This window comes from Microcaecilia unicolor, chromosome 11 (assembly GCF_901765095.1).
Source record: "Microcaecilia unicolor chromosome 11, aMicUni1.1, whole genome shotgun sequence".
Taxonomy (NCBI): domain Eukaryota; kingdom Metazoa; phylum Chordata; class Amphibia; order Gymnophiona; family Siphonopidae; genus Microcaecilia; species Microcaecilia unicolor.
The window spans coordinates 110,906,639-110,922,706 of NC_044041.1; the positions used below are offsets into that span (position 1 = coordinate 110,906,639).

Genomic DNA, 16,068 nt, shown 5'->3' on the forward strand with positions numbered 1-16,068 from the left:
GTTTCCAGCACTCTTGCTGGGTAACGTGCTTTCTCCTAAGAGCCCAGCCCACCAGAGGCCAAGAAGAATCCACATATAGCAGAAACCGGCAATTCTCTCCAGAGTCAGATAGACTCGCCCCTGGGTGGCTTCTTTCAATGTGGCGCTTCACACAGTTGATCAACTAGATAAGGTTCTCCAAGACCTGCATCACCACCTAACAGTCCTCTGCTGAGTCAGCTCGAATCAGCCAGTCATCCAGATAAGGATGCATCTGCGTACCCGCCTTGCAAAGGAAGGCAGTACCACCAAAGGTTCAGGGCACTGTGGCCAGACTGGAACTGAAACTGCCTGCCCAAGACACCAAAGCATAAATACTGCTTGTACTCAAGGTGAATGAGATGGGAAAGTACGTTTTGTCCAGATCCAATGAGAAGAATTCTCTCATGCAATCCTACGTGATCACCAATCCGAGAGTCTTCATGGAAAAACGAGGCACTTGCAAGGCCACACTAACAACCTTGAGGTCCAAGCTTGGCCAAAAGGACCCCCTATCTTAGGAATCATAAAGTAGACATAGTGGCCCCAAACCCACTCTGCAGGTGGTACCGCTTCCACTGCTCCCAGCTACATGAGGCAAGCTCAACTCACCTGCACCACCTGTCATTTGAGAGGAGGGATCTGCAGGGGGAGACCATAAAGGCATCTGAAATGGTAGATACAAATTCTTAGGTGTAACCTTTGTGGACCACATCCAAGACCCATTGATCATAGATGATGAAGGTCCAGTCCTGGACAAAGAGACCAAGACAATCTCCTACTCATACTGATCTGGGGGAGAGCTCCTGACCTTCACTGGGCTGCTTTGAGGAAGGTGGGAAGGGAATCGGTGGTCCCCTCCCCCCACCATCTTTGACACACTTCCCTCCTCGAAAGGGCTGCTCTTTCTGACCCTTGAGGCCAGGCCCCCCCCATGTCAACCTTCTGGAGTGGTAACAACTCCCTGTCACATGGCCAGTTCCAATGTCCTCAGACAGTCGCTGAAGCAGTGAGCTGCCAATAACTTTTACCAATTTCTCAAGATCCTCACCAAACAGAAGCCCACCCCTTAAAGGTAACCTGCTGAAGCGGTCCTGCATCCGCCACCCAATTCCTCAGCCAAAGCCGGTGGCAATCCCCCATGGCCAAAGCGACCAAGTTGGAAAAAGAATGAAACAAATCATAGAGCAAATCATCTAGATTTGCCTGGATTTTAACAAAGCTGCTTCCAGGGAGGGCAGGAGCTGCTACACCTGCAGCACCACTCAGGTCACATAACCCCCCAGTTAGACACTTGCACCTCCAGGGCCATGGAACTGAAAAGCTGCTTGATTGGTATCTACATCTTACAGTCATAGGGAGTTCTTGAGGGCAGTTACGCCTTCTACCTGGACAGTGGTCTTCTTAGTCAATGCCACAACCAGTGTCAACTTTAGGGAGTGGGGGAAAAAATTGATTAATTTCCTCACAGGGGAGCGGATAAAGCCAGCTGTTCAGTACCTCTCCACTCTTATTTCTCCCTACACTCCTCCCCAGGAACTCTGTTCATTGGGTAAATCTCCCTTTGTTGTACCCTTCTCCTCCACAGCCAACTCCAGACTCCGTTCCAGGTTCAATTCCCACTGCAGCTCCTTGTGACTGGGGGCAAGTCACTTAACCCTCCATTGCCCCAGGTACAAAATAAGTACCTGTATATATGTAAACCGCTTTGAATGTAGTTGCAAAATACCACAGAAAGGCAGTATATCAAGTCCCATTTCCCTTTCCCCTTTCCCTTTTAACTTGCAGCACCATATGCCTGGAATAGACTTTCTGAGTCAGTACATCAAGCTCCTTCTCTGGCCATATTCAAATCTATGCTAAAAGGCCACCTTTTTGAGGCTGCTTTTAACTCCTAACTTCTATTAACTTGTTCAGTACTCAGTACCCATGTCTGTTTTAATCAATCCCACCATAAGTAAATTTCATAACCCCTTATTTGTCCTATTTGTGTGTCTTGATTAGAATGTAAGCTCCATCACGCTGGGTTTAGTGTACAATACTGTGTATATCTAGTGGCACTATAGAAATGCTAAGTAGTAATAGGTCTTGTCCCCTTGAGGCAGACAGAGCCCTACCAAGCCCCTCTGAAATAGTGCTTCCATAATAGGCCCCAAGTCCCACCCCAAGACCCTGAGAAGGAACCCTCCTGCTTGCTCAGCGCTTGGGGATCCCAAGGAAAGCACTCTTATGATCCTGAAGGTGCCCCCTAAACTCTGTTCTCTACAGGAGCCATGCTGCTAGATTCCAAAATGGCTGCTGCTCCCGCCAAAACCCACGTCTGTGGTATTTTGGCCTTGGCCTGAGCCTGGGGGCTGCTCCACTATAATTGTGCTCTACACAGGCTGCTCCGGGAAATTCCTGGAAGCCAAGCATTAGCATCCCTGATGGCCCCACCCACAGTCTGGGTAAGTAGGACTGGCGGGGTACCCAACAGCTGCCATAAGAACTGCAGCACTGCGCAGGCATGCAGGCTCTCTCACCCCACACTCAGCATAGCACAACAGGAGGGGGAAGATCCCCCTTTGGGTCTGGCCCAAGGTTGTAGATGCATCTGTATTCTTGCTGCAGAGCGAGCAAGGAGAGACTGGCTTTTAGTTTTGCTTTCTTCTTGTTTTTTAAATTTGTTTTTAACTCTATACAGTTTAAAACAAGCTGCTGCAGCCATCTACTCATGACCTTTTTTTTTTTTTTTTGGGTGGGGGGGAAGGCTCTGGAGGTAGAGGAGGGAGAGGGTGAAAGGTGAGCAGAGGCTCTGGCCCATCCCTGCAGGCAATGGCCCCTTAAGGCCTATGCCAAAAGCTCAAGGGCCCTGGCCCACAAGCAGGAGCCTTGAGCAAAGAGAGGGCTCCAATCACCCCGAACTCAAGCAGGGGATAGTCCATGGACCAAACCCTAAGAGAAAAACATGGCTGAAAACTTAAAACACCAAGCTGCCACCTCAAAAGTTTAAAAAAAAATTAAAAAAAACAGCTGCACCAGTCCAACCTGCACCATCTGTTGGAAGCAGAGAAATATTGACTAGCTCTAGACTGCAATAACTGTTATAATGGTGATGGCACTGGAACTTGCCATTTTTATTTACTGAGAGTACACAACGAGCAGTGATCTCTTCTTGAAGTGCAAAGCTCTTTTGAGATTCCTTTCTTCAGGATATTCTAGTCCAAGGGCATCTAACATGGAGCCAAATACGCTCCACTTGACCTTGGGATATGGCTTGCTTGAGAATTTTAGCAAAGATTTGTTTTAACCTAATTTATTTATTTGATTTTAATTAGCTAGCACACTTGACTGTTAAGTACAGCAAGGCTAAATGGAGAAGAAGTCGCAATTTCAGAAAAAATGAACAAACCTTGGAGTACACATCATGTTACAACAGGATAAAATTCATGCAGCCCACACACACAAACATCTGATCACATGGCTTACTGTTAAAAAAAACAAAAACTGGAAACCCCTGAAAGGGTAGACTCGGGCTAATTTTCTGAAATTCTGAATTGCATTTGCATAATTTTGCACATTAAATAAATATATTTTGCAGAATAAAATTAAAGTGGGTTTTCAGCCTTACTTTGCTTCTGTATATTTTATTCTTTAAGCAGTCCTATGGGTGATGGATCTCAGGGAATGCCGAGGAACAGATCTTGACAATGGAAAAGGAGAGGGAAGTTTACAGCTCCACTTCCTCTCCCCGTTCACCCAGCCCAAGCCTCTCTTGTGCCTGTCAATCCCCACTACCATAGTTATAGAAGTTCCCCCTCCCCCATCAATATCCAGAGAGAACACAAACTCACTTCTAAACCCAGTAATCCCATAAAAAAATAATTTTATACAAACTAAATATCCACTACATATCCTCTTTTTATTTTGTACTCTGCAAATTTCTGCCATCAATGTGACACACCAAACTCCCTGCATCAAGCCCTCTCACAATCTTTTAAGTTTCCAGTGAACACTCTACTCCCTTGGCAAAGTGTGAAGAAGGAGCAGGGAGCATCACGTTCAGTCCTGTCTGCTAGACTCTGTCACTTCCAGCATCCTACTGAAGTTTGGCTGCAATTTGAGGTCCTAAACTTTGGGATGCAAGGAGCCTTACTGGCATCTCTGTTGCCAGGTGGACCACTATTCACTTCTGAATATTCCTTTCTGAACTCCCTCGCACACTTATCTGTAGCATTCTGCTCCTGTTATCCCAGAAACAGCCAAAATATTCAAGGATATGCTTGGAGCCTGCCAGATAAGAGCCCCAGTCTGTCAATATTCTTGTGGAGAACACTGTGTAGGACATTCAGGTATTTCCCAATGTCTCCATCACGAGCAAAGTCCCTGAAAAAGAGGCCTCTCTCAGCATTAAAAGTAAATTTTTGAGGCAGAGGGCTGTTGTCCTTCAGGTACTCCCAGACACTCAGGAGCAGCAGGTGTACCTCAAATGGAGTCAGCTGGCTGAAGATCTCATGCATGTTGCTAAGCACGGGTGGCAGGAGGTAGCCTTCCCCCATGCAAGCCACCAGAGCACAGGAGGCTTGCAGGTGCCATGGAGATTTTGTGGTGTGTTCATCTCTGGAGCCTTCCCAGTGAGCCATCAAAGTGGCCAGCAAGCCACGCAGCAAAACTGAGCAGTAGCAGAGGGCTGGCCGTCCCAAGCCAACAAAATACAGTAGCTGGAAAAGCAGCGGGTTCTCCTTAAAACGCTTGTATATCTGAATGTCTCTCTCCACAGTGTTGCGTGTGTGCTCCTCTGGAGGCCAGGCCAGTTCGCTGTTTGTCACATCTGGACAAATGAGTTCCACCAGCACCACTGCTACGGTTTTGGCAGCCTCAGGATTTACAAGTACCTCGTGAGGCTGCAGCTGGGTGGGGTCCACGTGGTATCTTCCCCCACTGCAGCACTGGATGATGAGGCTCATGAACTTTTGGGTATTATAGAGGATTTCCGACTGCTCCTGCTCTTGCGAGGCATGACAAGGTTTCAGGCCATGCCCAATGATGCCTGCATGGAACACTGACCAGATGCTGCCTGAGAAGTTGACAGCAGTGCCAAATCTCTGGTTGATGTCCAGCAGAGAAGTCTTATTACTGTCTTCCAGGCTGTTCATCTCCCAGGTCCATGCCTCAACACTGCCCCCAAAGAGTTGGATGTTGCCCCTGTGTAGGGCACCTTCTACCAGCTGTTGCAGGATAGCCTTCACACTGAGTGAGGAGACACCACTCAGCCGAGCAAGGAGTTTACTGGTATATCCAATCCCAGTGGCACATTTCCTGTGCAGTACTAGAAAGAACTGATGAACCGCTGAGCGAATGATGACTAACAACTGGGCAGGTCTAATAGCCTTTGGCAAGGGGCAAACCGACAACAGCAGAGTTACAGCCTTGGAGACATCTGGGTTCTGGTGAAGCAGCAACTGACCAAAGTCAAAGAGGTGTGACGACACACTTAGAGCCAGATGGGAGCTCATGGAAGAGGGGCTCTCCTCCCACTGTATAAGCAGCGCCAGGTTACCAAACAGCTGGATCAAGTGCTGTTCTGAGATGCTTCCAGAGTGGATCTGAGACACACATTTCTTGATGGTTGTGGGCAGCAGGTTGCTTACAGAGGACGTTAAGACAGCATAGAGTTGGGCTGCCAAACTCAGTTCTTCCTGGCTCTTAGCTAAGGTCATCATGTAGAAGAGGGCATCTGGAGCACAACTGGGGTTACAATAGATGGAGAGCAGACCCAGGAGTTGGTGCTGCCAGAGGAACCTCTTCCTCTCCAATCTCAGAGTCTCCACACACAGGTCCTTGATGTGGCGCTTCAGCTCATCGAGGAATGGAACTGGGCGGGGTGCAGCATCAACAAGGGTGGCAGAGCTGCGGCTGTACACCAGTTTCTGGAGATTGAGGAGCAGAAGTTGGATGATGCGGTCACAGGCTTCCCGCACACCATCATGTACCGCTAGCCCTGGCGTGGTAATAACAGAAGCAGGCATGGCAGTGTTGACCAGGAACTGCAAGATACGATAAGCACCATTGGACATCTGGGAGATGAGGTGGACGATGAGGCTCACTATGTTCTCCAAGTCCTCTCTGGGCAGGGTTGCAAAGTGCTGGTGCAGTTGGTTCAGGACACTAGGCTTCAAAGAGTCCACCAGCTCTGCTGAGATGATGCTAAGCAGCATGGGGGACATAACCGCCAGCTGGAGTAGGAAGGGCACAGTGGCTTTTTGCTGCTGATCCCGTACCAGCCCTAAACTATCATGGAACATTTTTAGCAGCTCCTGCTTAATGCTTTCAGAATGCCTGGAGGCCAAGTGTCCCAAGATTCCTACTACTGATGCAATCTTGGGGATTCGCTTGTCAGCAGCTGTAGGGAAGAGGGCATCAGGCGGTGCCATCCCATGCATGCAGAAATCTTTCAGGCCACATGACAGCACACGGCTAATGATAGTGTTAGGGAACGAGGAGCCAATATGAGCCACCACCCAGTCAAAGTGAGGTGAGTGCTGGACAGAGGTATCCAGGAGCGCATCCACACAAGCATCAGGGCAGGTGCTGATCATGGAGGAGAGACACTGGATGTAGCTGTCCATTAGCATGCGGGTGGCCTTGCAGGACATCCAGAGCTGCAGGAGCTCATTCAGGCTGCTAGCATGGGGGACGCTGTGCCGGCCAGCATATTTGCTACTCAGTTGTCCCATAAGATCAATGGACCAGGCAGACACAATAGGAGCCCACACCTTAGGGTTGACACGTATGAATTCGGACAGCACACTCTGAATCTCCTGAATAATATCATCCAGGCTGGGCCCTACTATGGGCCGGGCCCCGCTTTCACTCTCCAGTTCCACCAGGTAGCCACTGACGTATTCATCGAAGACACCACGTAGATGGTCCAATGCAGCATTGCGTGCAGGTGGCAGATTCCAAAGAAGAACGATAGCACACCGGGCATGCTCCTTCAGTGGGAGTTTGTTACCATGCACAGGATCCACCCCACTGATAAATGCTTTGATCTCCTGCGCCAGCTCCTGGGAGCTGAAGGGGAATAAAGAATAAATCATTCAGAAAATGGAAATATGGATTTATTCTAATAAGATCAATAAATCAAAGATAACTATCCACTGCTGACAGCACCCCATCCCCCCCCCCCCCAGTGAACCCACTGTAAGAGATCTGCATGCCCTCTGCTACAAGTGCCCCATCTTCCCCCAATGAGCCCACTGTAATGGATCCTACACACTTGCTGTTGGTACCCCATCCTTACCCTTCCCCATGAGCCCTGCTACAAAGGGTTCCCTAAGTATCTGCTGCTGCCAGCGCTCCATCCCTCTAAGGGGTTCCACACCTCCCACCCCCCGTAAGGAGCCACGCCTGCTTTATTCTTCCCCTGCGAGACATCATTAAAAGGTCTTGCACACCTGTTACCAATGCCCTGTCCTTCCCTGGGAGCTCTGCCATAAAGAGTTCCACACATCTGCCGCAGCCAACTCCCTATCCTCTCCCTGCACACCTATTTTTGAGGGTCCTCCACACCTGCTGCCAGTGCCCTGTCCTCTCCACAAGCATCTGTAAGGGGTCCTGTACTTTTCCCACTGCTTATTTTGAACCATTTGACGGCTGGAGAATGACCTTATGGGTACGTTACATTTGTACAGATATTTTTACGGGCAAAGACCGAGATCCTGGAATCTGAATTTGTAGATCAGTAGGGGCTGGCTATGAAGGAAAAGGTACGTTGTACGATTCAATAGGAGCTGGTTATTGATGACAAAATAAATGTTGATGTAATATGGAGATTTAGGACTGAGATCTTATTGTTCTTTTCCTGTTTGCAAATTGCATTGTCCAATTTTTGTCTAGTAGTAGTTGAATGTTTTACATATATCATATTTTATGGGTTGTGTGGTTTTATTTGCATTTTTACATGGTCACAGGAGCACCTTGTTAGGAAAGCAAATAAGCTTAATTTATAAACAAAATGAATAACCCCTTCAGAGTTATGGTGGCACCAAGGAACACTGTCCTAAGGTTCAGCATTACATATGGCAAACATGCTAGATGCAAAACATATCCTGAGGTAAGCATTATTCAGCTGTGTTAACAGAATTATACAGATGCTTGGAGCTCTTACAAAACAGTATGTAGAGAGGTTTGTCTTCTTGACAGTTTTACAGTGGGGGTTAAAATGCTTTCTTGGACTATATGGGGGCTTTGGCTGTCCCTGAGCACTTCAGAAGGGATTTGGAGTAACATGAACAATCCGTGTATAAAGGGAAAGACGACAAAGAAACCATAAAACTTAAAAGAGACTGCCAGTGAGCGGACCACAAGCTCCATCTGGAGTCCTTGACCCTCTTTCCATTTCAGCTCACAATGCCCTGTGCAAGCTCCTGTACCACACAGATTTTCTACACATATGTATTTACTTGTTCTGTATGGATCTCTGTATCTGTATATAGAGCTCTATATGTTATGTGTATAAACATTTAAATAGGTAAAAAGTGGGATGTTTGACCACGGAAATACAAATCCTGGAGACAATATCATAAAAGCTTCTTTATTGAAGAAAAGACTTGACAACTGTTGTGTTTCGGCCTACAGGCCTGCATCAGGAGTCTCCCGCTATGACGTAGCGTATATGAATCTGAAATGCCTGAAACACGATTTGGTCCGTGTGACGAACCAAACGTAAAGTGATTGGCTATATTACAAAAGTGGTCTTGAAAAAGACCTTTCATGGTAAGCTTGTCTGTAGCGGGTCACTAGGAGTGCAGCATGGAACGTGAAATCTGAATGTATAATAATGTAAACATTTTACATTATACCCATAAGTGACCATATCTGGGAAAAGGTAGCTAAAGTCTCTAGAAACAAAAACATGAGGTTTTAATTAATCCTGTTGGAGAAAACAATTTATAATACAACAGTTAAAACCCCATCCTTTTATGTGAAAAAGTAAAGAGTTACAGAAGTTCAAATATGTAACTTTGTAGACTGCTTATGGAGCCATGACATGAAAAAAAAATCTGCTATGCTCAACATTTTGGATCTGCTACTTTAGTCACTTTTCCCCAGAGAAGGTCACATATAGGTAACATTGTCAATGATGACAGATAAGCACCAAAACTGCCCATCTAATCTGCCCAACTAAAATTAATCTGCTTTTGGAAGAAGCGTAGCTACACAACTCTACACCAACTTCTCCCTAAATCTTTTGCTCCTAATCCTACCACTCCTTATTCTCCCAAACATGCCCACAATCTTTTAGAGCAATGGCCTCCACTAGTGGTTCATTTTAGGCCCTGCTATCTTTAATTTAGCTTAAAGATTGATGTTGTAGAAGTAAACACCAAGGCCTCCTCCATTTTAAACCTGGGCTCCACATGCTCACTGAAGTCACTCTAGGCAGGGTCCCTCAGCCTTCTTGGAAGCCTCGGTTTCTGTGCTGTAACCATGGCTCTGTGGAGATTACGCCACTGTCTTCTTGGAAGCCCAGCGCTGTCTGTGGGGGGGTAAGCACTGCTCTGTGGGGATTACTCCCAGCCTTTCTGGAGGCCCAATGCTGTTCCTGGGCTGTAACCACTCTGTGTGGATTATCTCATTCCCTTTTTGGATCTTCTATGAAAATTTTATTTTTATTCTACTACAATTTTTGCTTGCACCACTTTCTCTGGGAGGGTATACCAAGCAAATACCACACTTTCTGTAAAAACATATTTCTCAATGTTATTACTAAGCCTGGAGCTTCATATCAGGACTCCTATAGCTTATTTTCCCATTGAAAGAGATTAGCTTCTAGTGCAGTAATATCTTTCTTTGATATTTGAATTTCTTTGCAACGTTCCCTCCTGCCTCTCCTCTAAGGTGACAGGTTAAGTCCTCAAGTCTGCCTTGCCTTGCTGCTATTTAGAGAAAGATGGGTAATCAAGTTTTAACAAATAAAGAAATCTTATCTGGCTTTTGGTGTAGATTTGCCATCATTTTGGTTGTCTTTCTCAGAACCACCTTCAGCCCTATTACATCTTTTCTGAAATACAGTCTCCAAAACTGAACACAGTATTCTAGATCAGTGGTTCCCATACCTGTCTTGGGGTTTTCCTAGCCAATTCAGTTTCAGGATTTTCACAACGAATATGTTTGAGAAATGAGCATGAAATGGATTCAGAGTTACCATACGTCCAGTTTTACCTGGACATGTCCTCTTTTCCAGGACACAACCAAGCAACCGGGCGAGTTTTGCCAGCCTGCCCGTTTTTCTGGATTTGTGGACGAATAGGCAGGCTGGCATCCTATCCTATCCTCCTTTACCTTAGTGTGGTGCCCTGGTGGTCTAGTGACCTCTTGGGGGCAGGAAAGAGCCCCCTCTTTCCTGCCCGGCACGTCTGCAGACTGACTTTCTCCCAGCACCGATTCAAAATGGCTGCAGAGAATTCAAGCAGCAGCCTTACGAGACTTCCGCAGAAGTCTTGCAAGGTCACTGCTTGAACTCTCGGCAGCCATTTTAAATTGGCGCCAGGAGAAAGTCTGCAGACGCACCAGGCAGGAAAGAGGGGGCTCTTTCCTGCCCCGAAGAGGTCACTATACCACCAGGGCACCACACTAAGGTAAAGGAGGGGAGGGATAGTGAATGGGGAGTCATGTGGTTGGAGGGAGGCTGGAAAATTACTACTACTACAAATCATTTATATAGCGCTACCAGTCGTACGCAGCGCTTCACAATTGAACATGAAGATAAAAGACAGTCCCTGCTCAAAAGAGCTTACAATCTAAATCAGGACAGACAGACAGGACAAATAAAGGATAAGGGTAAGACAGACAGGTAAGACACATAGGGAAAAGGGACTATTGAAGAGAGGAAGACAAGATAAAGGTTACGAGCAGGTGACAAGTTAGGAATTAAAAGCAGCATCAAACAGGTAGGCCTTTAGCCCGGATTTGAAGGCGGCCAGGGATGGAGCATGACTTAATGGCTCAGGAAGTCTATTCCAGGCATAAGGTGCGGCAAGATAAAAGGAACGGAGTCTGGAGTTAGCGATGGAGGAGAAGGGTGCAATTAGAAGAGATTTGCCTAGTGAACAGAGTTCCTGGGAAGGAGTGTAGGGAGAGATGAGGATGGAGAGGTAGTGAGGGGCAGCACAGTGAATGCACTTATAGGTTAATAAGAGGAACTTGAACTGTATACGGAAATGGATAGGGAGCCAGTGAAGTGACTTCAGAAGAGGGCTGATATGGGCATAGTGACTTTGGCGAAATATTAATTGTGCAAATTAAAATCAGGGAGGGAATCTACATGGGGGGGGGGGGAGAGAGGGAATCTGGCTTTCTCTGGGGGGGGGGGGGCAAAGTGACAGGGGGTTAAGCATGTGTCCTCTTTTTTCTTAGGGCAAATAAGATGCTTTGAGTGAATTCTTTCAAAAAGGCGGTAAATAAATCCTAATAACCCTGCATTGGAAGCAGTGCATCCATCTCATGAATATTCATTGCAGGTATCCTGAAAACCTGACTGGCTGGAGGTCCCCAGGACAGGTTTGGGAACATCTGTTCTAGATGAAGCCTCACCAATAAACTGTACAGAGGCATTACCACCTCCTCTTTTCTGGTGGTTATATCTCTCCCAAAGCCTCCTAGTATCCCTCTAGCCATCACCTTATCACACTGTTTCGCCATCTTGAGATCCTCAGATTTGATCATTCTAAAGAGTCTCTCTAGTTCGGTACACATCAGTATCTCAGTTCCTATCATGTACTTTTCCTTTGGATTTCTGTTCTGCAGGACTCTGCATTCTTCATGAACAAGCAAGATATAATCACCCATACACATGGGTTGACATCATCCTGTTGGCTACAGTTTGGATCCTTTCTCTCACAGCCAAAGACAGCTCAAGAGGTTGGAACTAAAAATCCAAGCTTAATCTATGGGTCGGTGACATCACGGGCTTGAGCGTTTGGCACCCTGTAGCACCAGCGTCCTGAGCCAGAGCCTCACCTGGTCCAAAGGTTGAGCCAGCTCTGCCCACAGCCTACCAAAGGTTATAAAACTCTCTGCAATGGGTGGATGATCTCTTTCAAGGAACCGGCGCCCCTCCACCTCTTCTCTTCTTTCTCCCTTCATAACTTTTTCTTTTACAGCCTTACCCTTATTTATGAATAATTGTCTTCCAGCTTCTCAAAGCTCAGTTCCTATCACTTCCCATCATGCACCACTCTTGGATTTCTATTCTTCAGGATTCTGAATTTGTTATACAGAATCTTATCTGTCAAGCAACTTACCACTACTCAATTTGTTCTAGATCTTTCTAATTCTGTTTACACCCTCAGAGGTGACCACTCTGTTGCAGATCTTTGTGCTGTCCACAAAGAGGGAAACTTTTCCATCTAGCTCCTCCACAATATGATCCACAAAGACAATAAGCAGAACCAGCCCCAAGATCGATTCCACTCTTTCCTCAAAATTAATTCCATTTATCACTTCCCTCTGTTGTCTATAACTCAACCAGTTTGTAATCCAATCCACCATCTTGGGACCCTCCAGGCTGCTCAGCTTATCAATGAGCCCTTCTTGGCGTGCAAGTGAGCAGACACTGGTGTGTTCTGTAAGAGCTTGAGATGCTAAAGACTAAATCTAATCCTCTAGCCACTCAATCAAAGAAATCAAATCAGATCTGTTTAATATACTGCATTGGATTCTACAACCTGCTGGAATGTAGAAATGTTGTTATCCTTTTGTTCACTAGCCTCCACTATTTGCACACTGCCAAGGCTAGGCTATCCATCCTGTAGCTTCCAATCTCCTCTCTGTTAACATCTTTATGAGATGGACCATATCCACCCTTCTCAATCTCACAGGTACACTCCTATTTCCAGAGATTGAACAACCATTTCATATAATCTGCCAGGACCATTACAACCTCCGTTAATATCCTAGGATGTATTCCATCTAGCCCCATGACTTTCTCCACTTTCAATGTCGCTATTTCCACACAAACATGGAGTAGTAGCCTAGTGGTTAGTGCAGCAGCCCGAGAACCTGGGTTCAATTCCCACTGCAGCTCCTTGTGACTGTGGGCAAGTCACTTAACCCTCCATTGTCCCAGGTACAAAATAAGTCCCTGTATATGATATACCACCTTTCTGTGGTTACAATCAAAACGGTTTACATAAGTCCCATTCCCTTTCCCTTTTTGGGAAGTGTGCAGCATCCACTCCTCTTCCATCAGGGGTGGACAACCTTTACACACAGAGGGCTGCACAAATGTCAGTACTATCCCTGGCGGGCTGCAGCATTATGTCAGAACCAAAAATAAACAGAGCTTTATAGACCTATAATACATAAGTAAAAATGTAACTAAAAATGAAGGAAACAAGCTGCTAGAATAGACATTCTGAAAATAGTTCCAAAACACAGTATCTAAAATTGCCAAAATTCTGGTTAACAATGTTTTCTTTATATACTTCCCCATGATCTCACGGATCACATAAAATTCAATGGTAGGCTGCAGGTTGCCCACCCTTGTCAACCATTAGCGCACTCCTTCTCTATTCCTTTCTTCAGTGAACACTAAATAGAAGTATTGGTTCAACATTCCTGGTCTTTTCTTGGTCCCGCTCAATAAACCAAATGGGATTAGCCCAGAAGGCATCTACTAAAATGGTCAATGGTTTTGTTAAGCAGATGGGGACAAAGATCCAGTATACCCTGGATGAAAAAAAGGGGAAAGGGAGATATGATAGATACACTGAAATACTTCAAAGGTATAAATGCACAGAAGGTGGGTCTCTTTAGATGGAAAGGAGGCTCTGGAACAAAAGTCATGGAGTGGAAGCAGATAGACCCTGGAGTCTCACAATGGAGCTGTCAGAGACAAAGACAGTATTTGATTTCAAGAAAGCATGGGGCAAGCAGAGAAAAGAAAGTATGGAAGAGCTAAGCAGTTAGTGTGCATGGGTAGACTACATATGCCATATGGTTTCTTTTGCTGTCATGTTCTCTATTTCTTTATTATAATTCCACCTCTTCTTTTTCTCCTTTCAGTGACATACCTGAAAAAGCCTGGTCACCTTGCTGTACACCTCTTAGCTATTTTTAACATAGCTTATGATTTTTGCCATCATGGCTTCTTTTCCCGCATCTTGATAACACCATATATATGAAAATAATAAACAATATAGTAGGTGACAGCAGCAACAGGTAGTCTGGACCATTCAATCTTTTCAGTTACTCCTGATCATACCGCTAAGGCTATTATCACAACTGCCAGCTATAGAATGAGTATGCAGACCTTGCTACAGCAGGCTCACAGGAAAAGGATGAGGTGCTGCTAGTGGATGTGTGGGATTCTTTATATCCAGGAAAGCAGGGAAAAGATGAGGTGCTAGCATTGGGTGTGCAGGATCCTTCACAACAGTAGTGGTCTGGGGTTATACATGAGCTAGAGTAGGATGCTTTGGGTAGTTTCCATGTGCTGGGGAAGGTGAGCAGGGGAATAATTTGGAGCTGTGCTGTGGAGGGGTCCAGAGATGCAAAGTCTCACTTATTTGAAGGTCATCTCACTCTGATACTCTGAGTCCCTTCTGTCACTCATTAGAGTCTCAATGCAAGTGCACTGATCCTGATCAGTACTTTAAGAGGGCAAACCTTCCAGGAGAAAAGCAAAGTGACCCAAGCAATAGGAAGAAATCTGAGCATATTTTCCTGTGTATTTACCTCCCACTGCCATATTGCTTTTCTCTGTATTTACATATGCTCTAAAAACTATGCACTTATTACAGCCACTGAACGAACAGCACCTTTCAGTCTGTAAAATTTAAGCAGGTAACTGCTTAGTGACTTTGAAAATTGTTTTCATGTTGCCTCCTCTCTATATAAATATGATTTCAGTGGCACCAATGAAAAGCAATTACTTTATGCTGCTTTTTTTCATTTGCAAAGCGATATGACACTCAAATCTTTCTAGATTTATACCCTGGAGATACTTTCTTTAAAAAAAAATTCTACCAGGAAGAATAATTAAGCTGTGCCAGATCTTTCCCTGAATTAAAGATAGTCTTGTACCATTTGATTTCCCTGCTGTCACTTCTTGTTTGTTGTTAGTTCTTATTAGCATCAACTGTTAAAACCTTTGCATGTATATATTTTGTACTTTTTTTTGTATACAATTAAAAAAGAAATGTACCCCCCTCCCCCCCCCAAAAAAAAAAACCCTCATAGTTAGGTCTTCAATCTCATTCTTGACATCTCTGGGGGTCTGAACTGTGCACGTGGGTTGGAGAGTACCAGGAATCAGCAATGTTCTTTCATCATCCCATTATATGATCCAATCAAATGCTAGTTTGTAATCTTACAGTAGTGAACAAGAAGCTAGCAAGTTCCTCCACAAGGAATCTTGAAATATAAATGTAACCGAGAGCTGTGCAGTTCATGAAGCATATACACTATGCTTAAAAGAACCACAGTACAGGGTGCCTTAGCTGGGTAACAGGCATCTGGCAGTTCTCATTAATATGCAGGAGACAGATTTACATATACTAGATCTCACAGAGCCAGACCGATAAAAGCAAATTTCCATCCTCCACATTATCCATTTGGGGTTTCCTAACAATCAAGGGTAGAAAAGGGCCGTTTAGAACACACAGAAGCTCCCACGTTGTATCCCCCGGCCCCGACCTCCCCCACCGCGGAATCCACTACTCCCCGACCAGGTTACCCCGGAAACCGGCTCACCTCCCAACCACCGCCGCCGCCATCTTGGTACAACACGTGACCTTCCAGCACCCCTCCTCCCTATTTCTTCGGTAGCGCGTCAAGGAGGTTTGATTTAGAACAATCTAGCCGCCTTGGGTTACAGCGTCAGGCCGCGAGTCACCTGACACCCATTGGTCCCGCCCAAGTAGTGCCCAATCAGGCTGGTTCCTTGCCCGAGTTGCGGGAAAGTTAAAGCCTTTGCGGCTTTGGGTAACAGAAAATCGCAGAAATGGCAAAATACAGATCGAAGTGAACCACTATTTTAAAGAGTGTTTTTATTTTGCGGTTTCA

General features: G+C 45.7%; 1 protein-coding gene across 1 annotated transcript; it reads right to left on the reverse strand.

Annotated features, from left to right (window-relative positions):
* Nucleotides 1-3,481: 3,481 nt before the first annotated feature.
* On the reverse strand, nucleotides 3,482-15,839 carry INTS5 (integrator complex subunit 5). The gene is made up of 2 exons (XM_030217501.1): nucleotides 15,757-15,839; nucleotides 3,482-7,071 (listed from the first exon to the last, which is right to left on the reverse strand). Exons 1-2 carry the CDS (start codon nucleotides 15,777-15,779, stop codon nucleotides 4,269-4,271), a joined length of 2,826 nt encoding a protein of 941 aa, XP_030073361.1. The 5' UTR covers nucleotides 15,780-15,839; the 3' UTR covers nucleotides 3,482-4,268.
* Nucleotides 15,840-16,068: the final 229 nt, after the last annotated feature.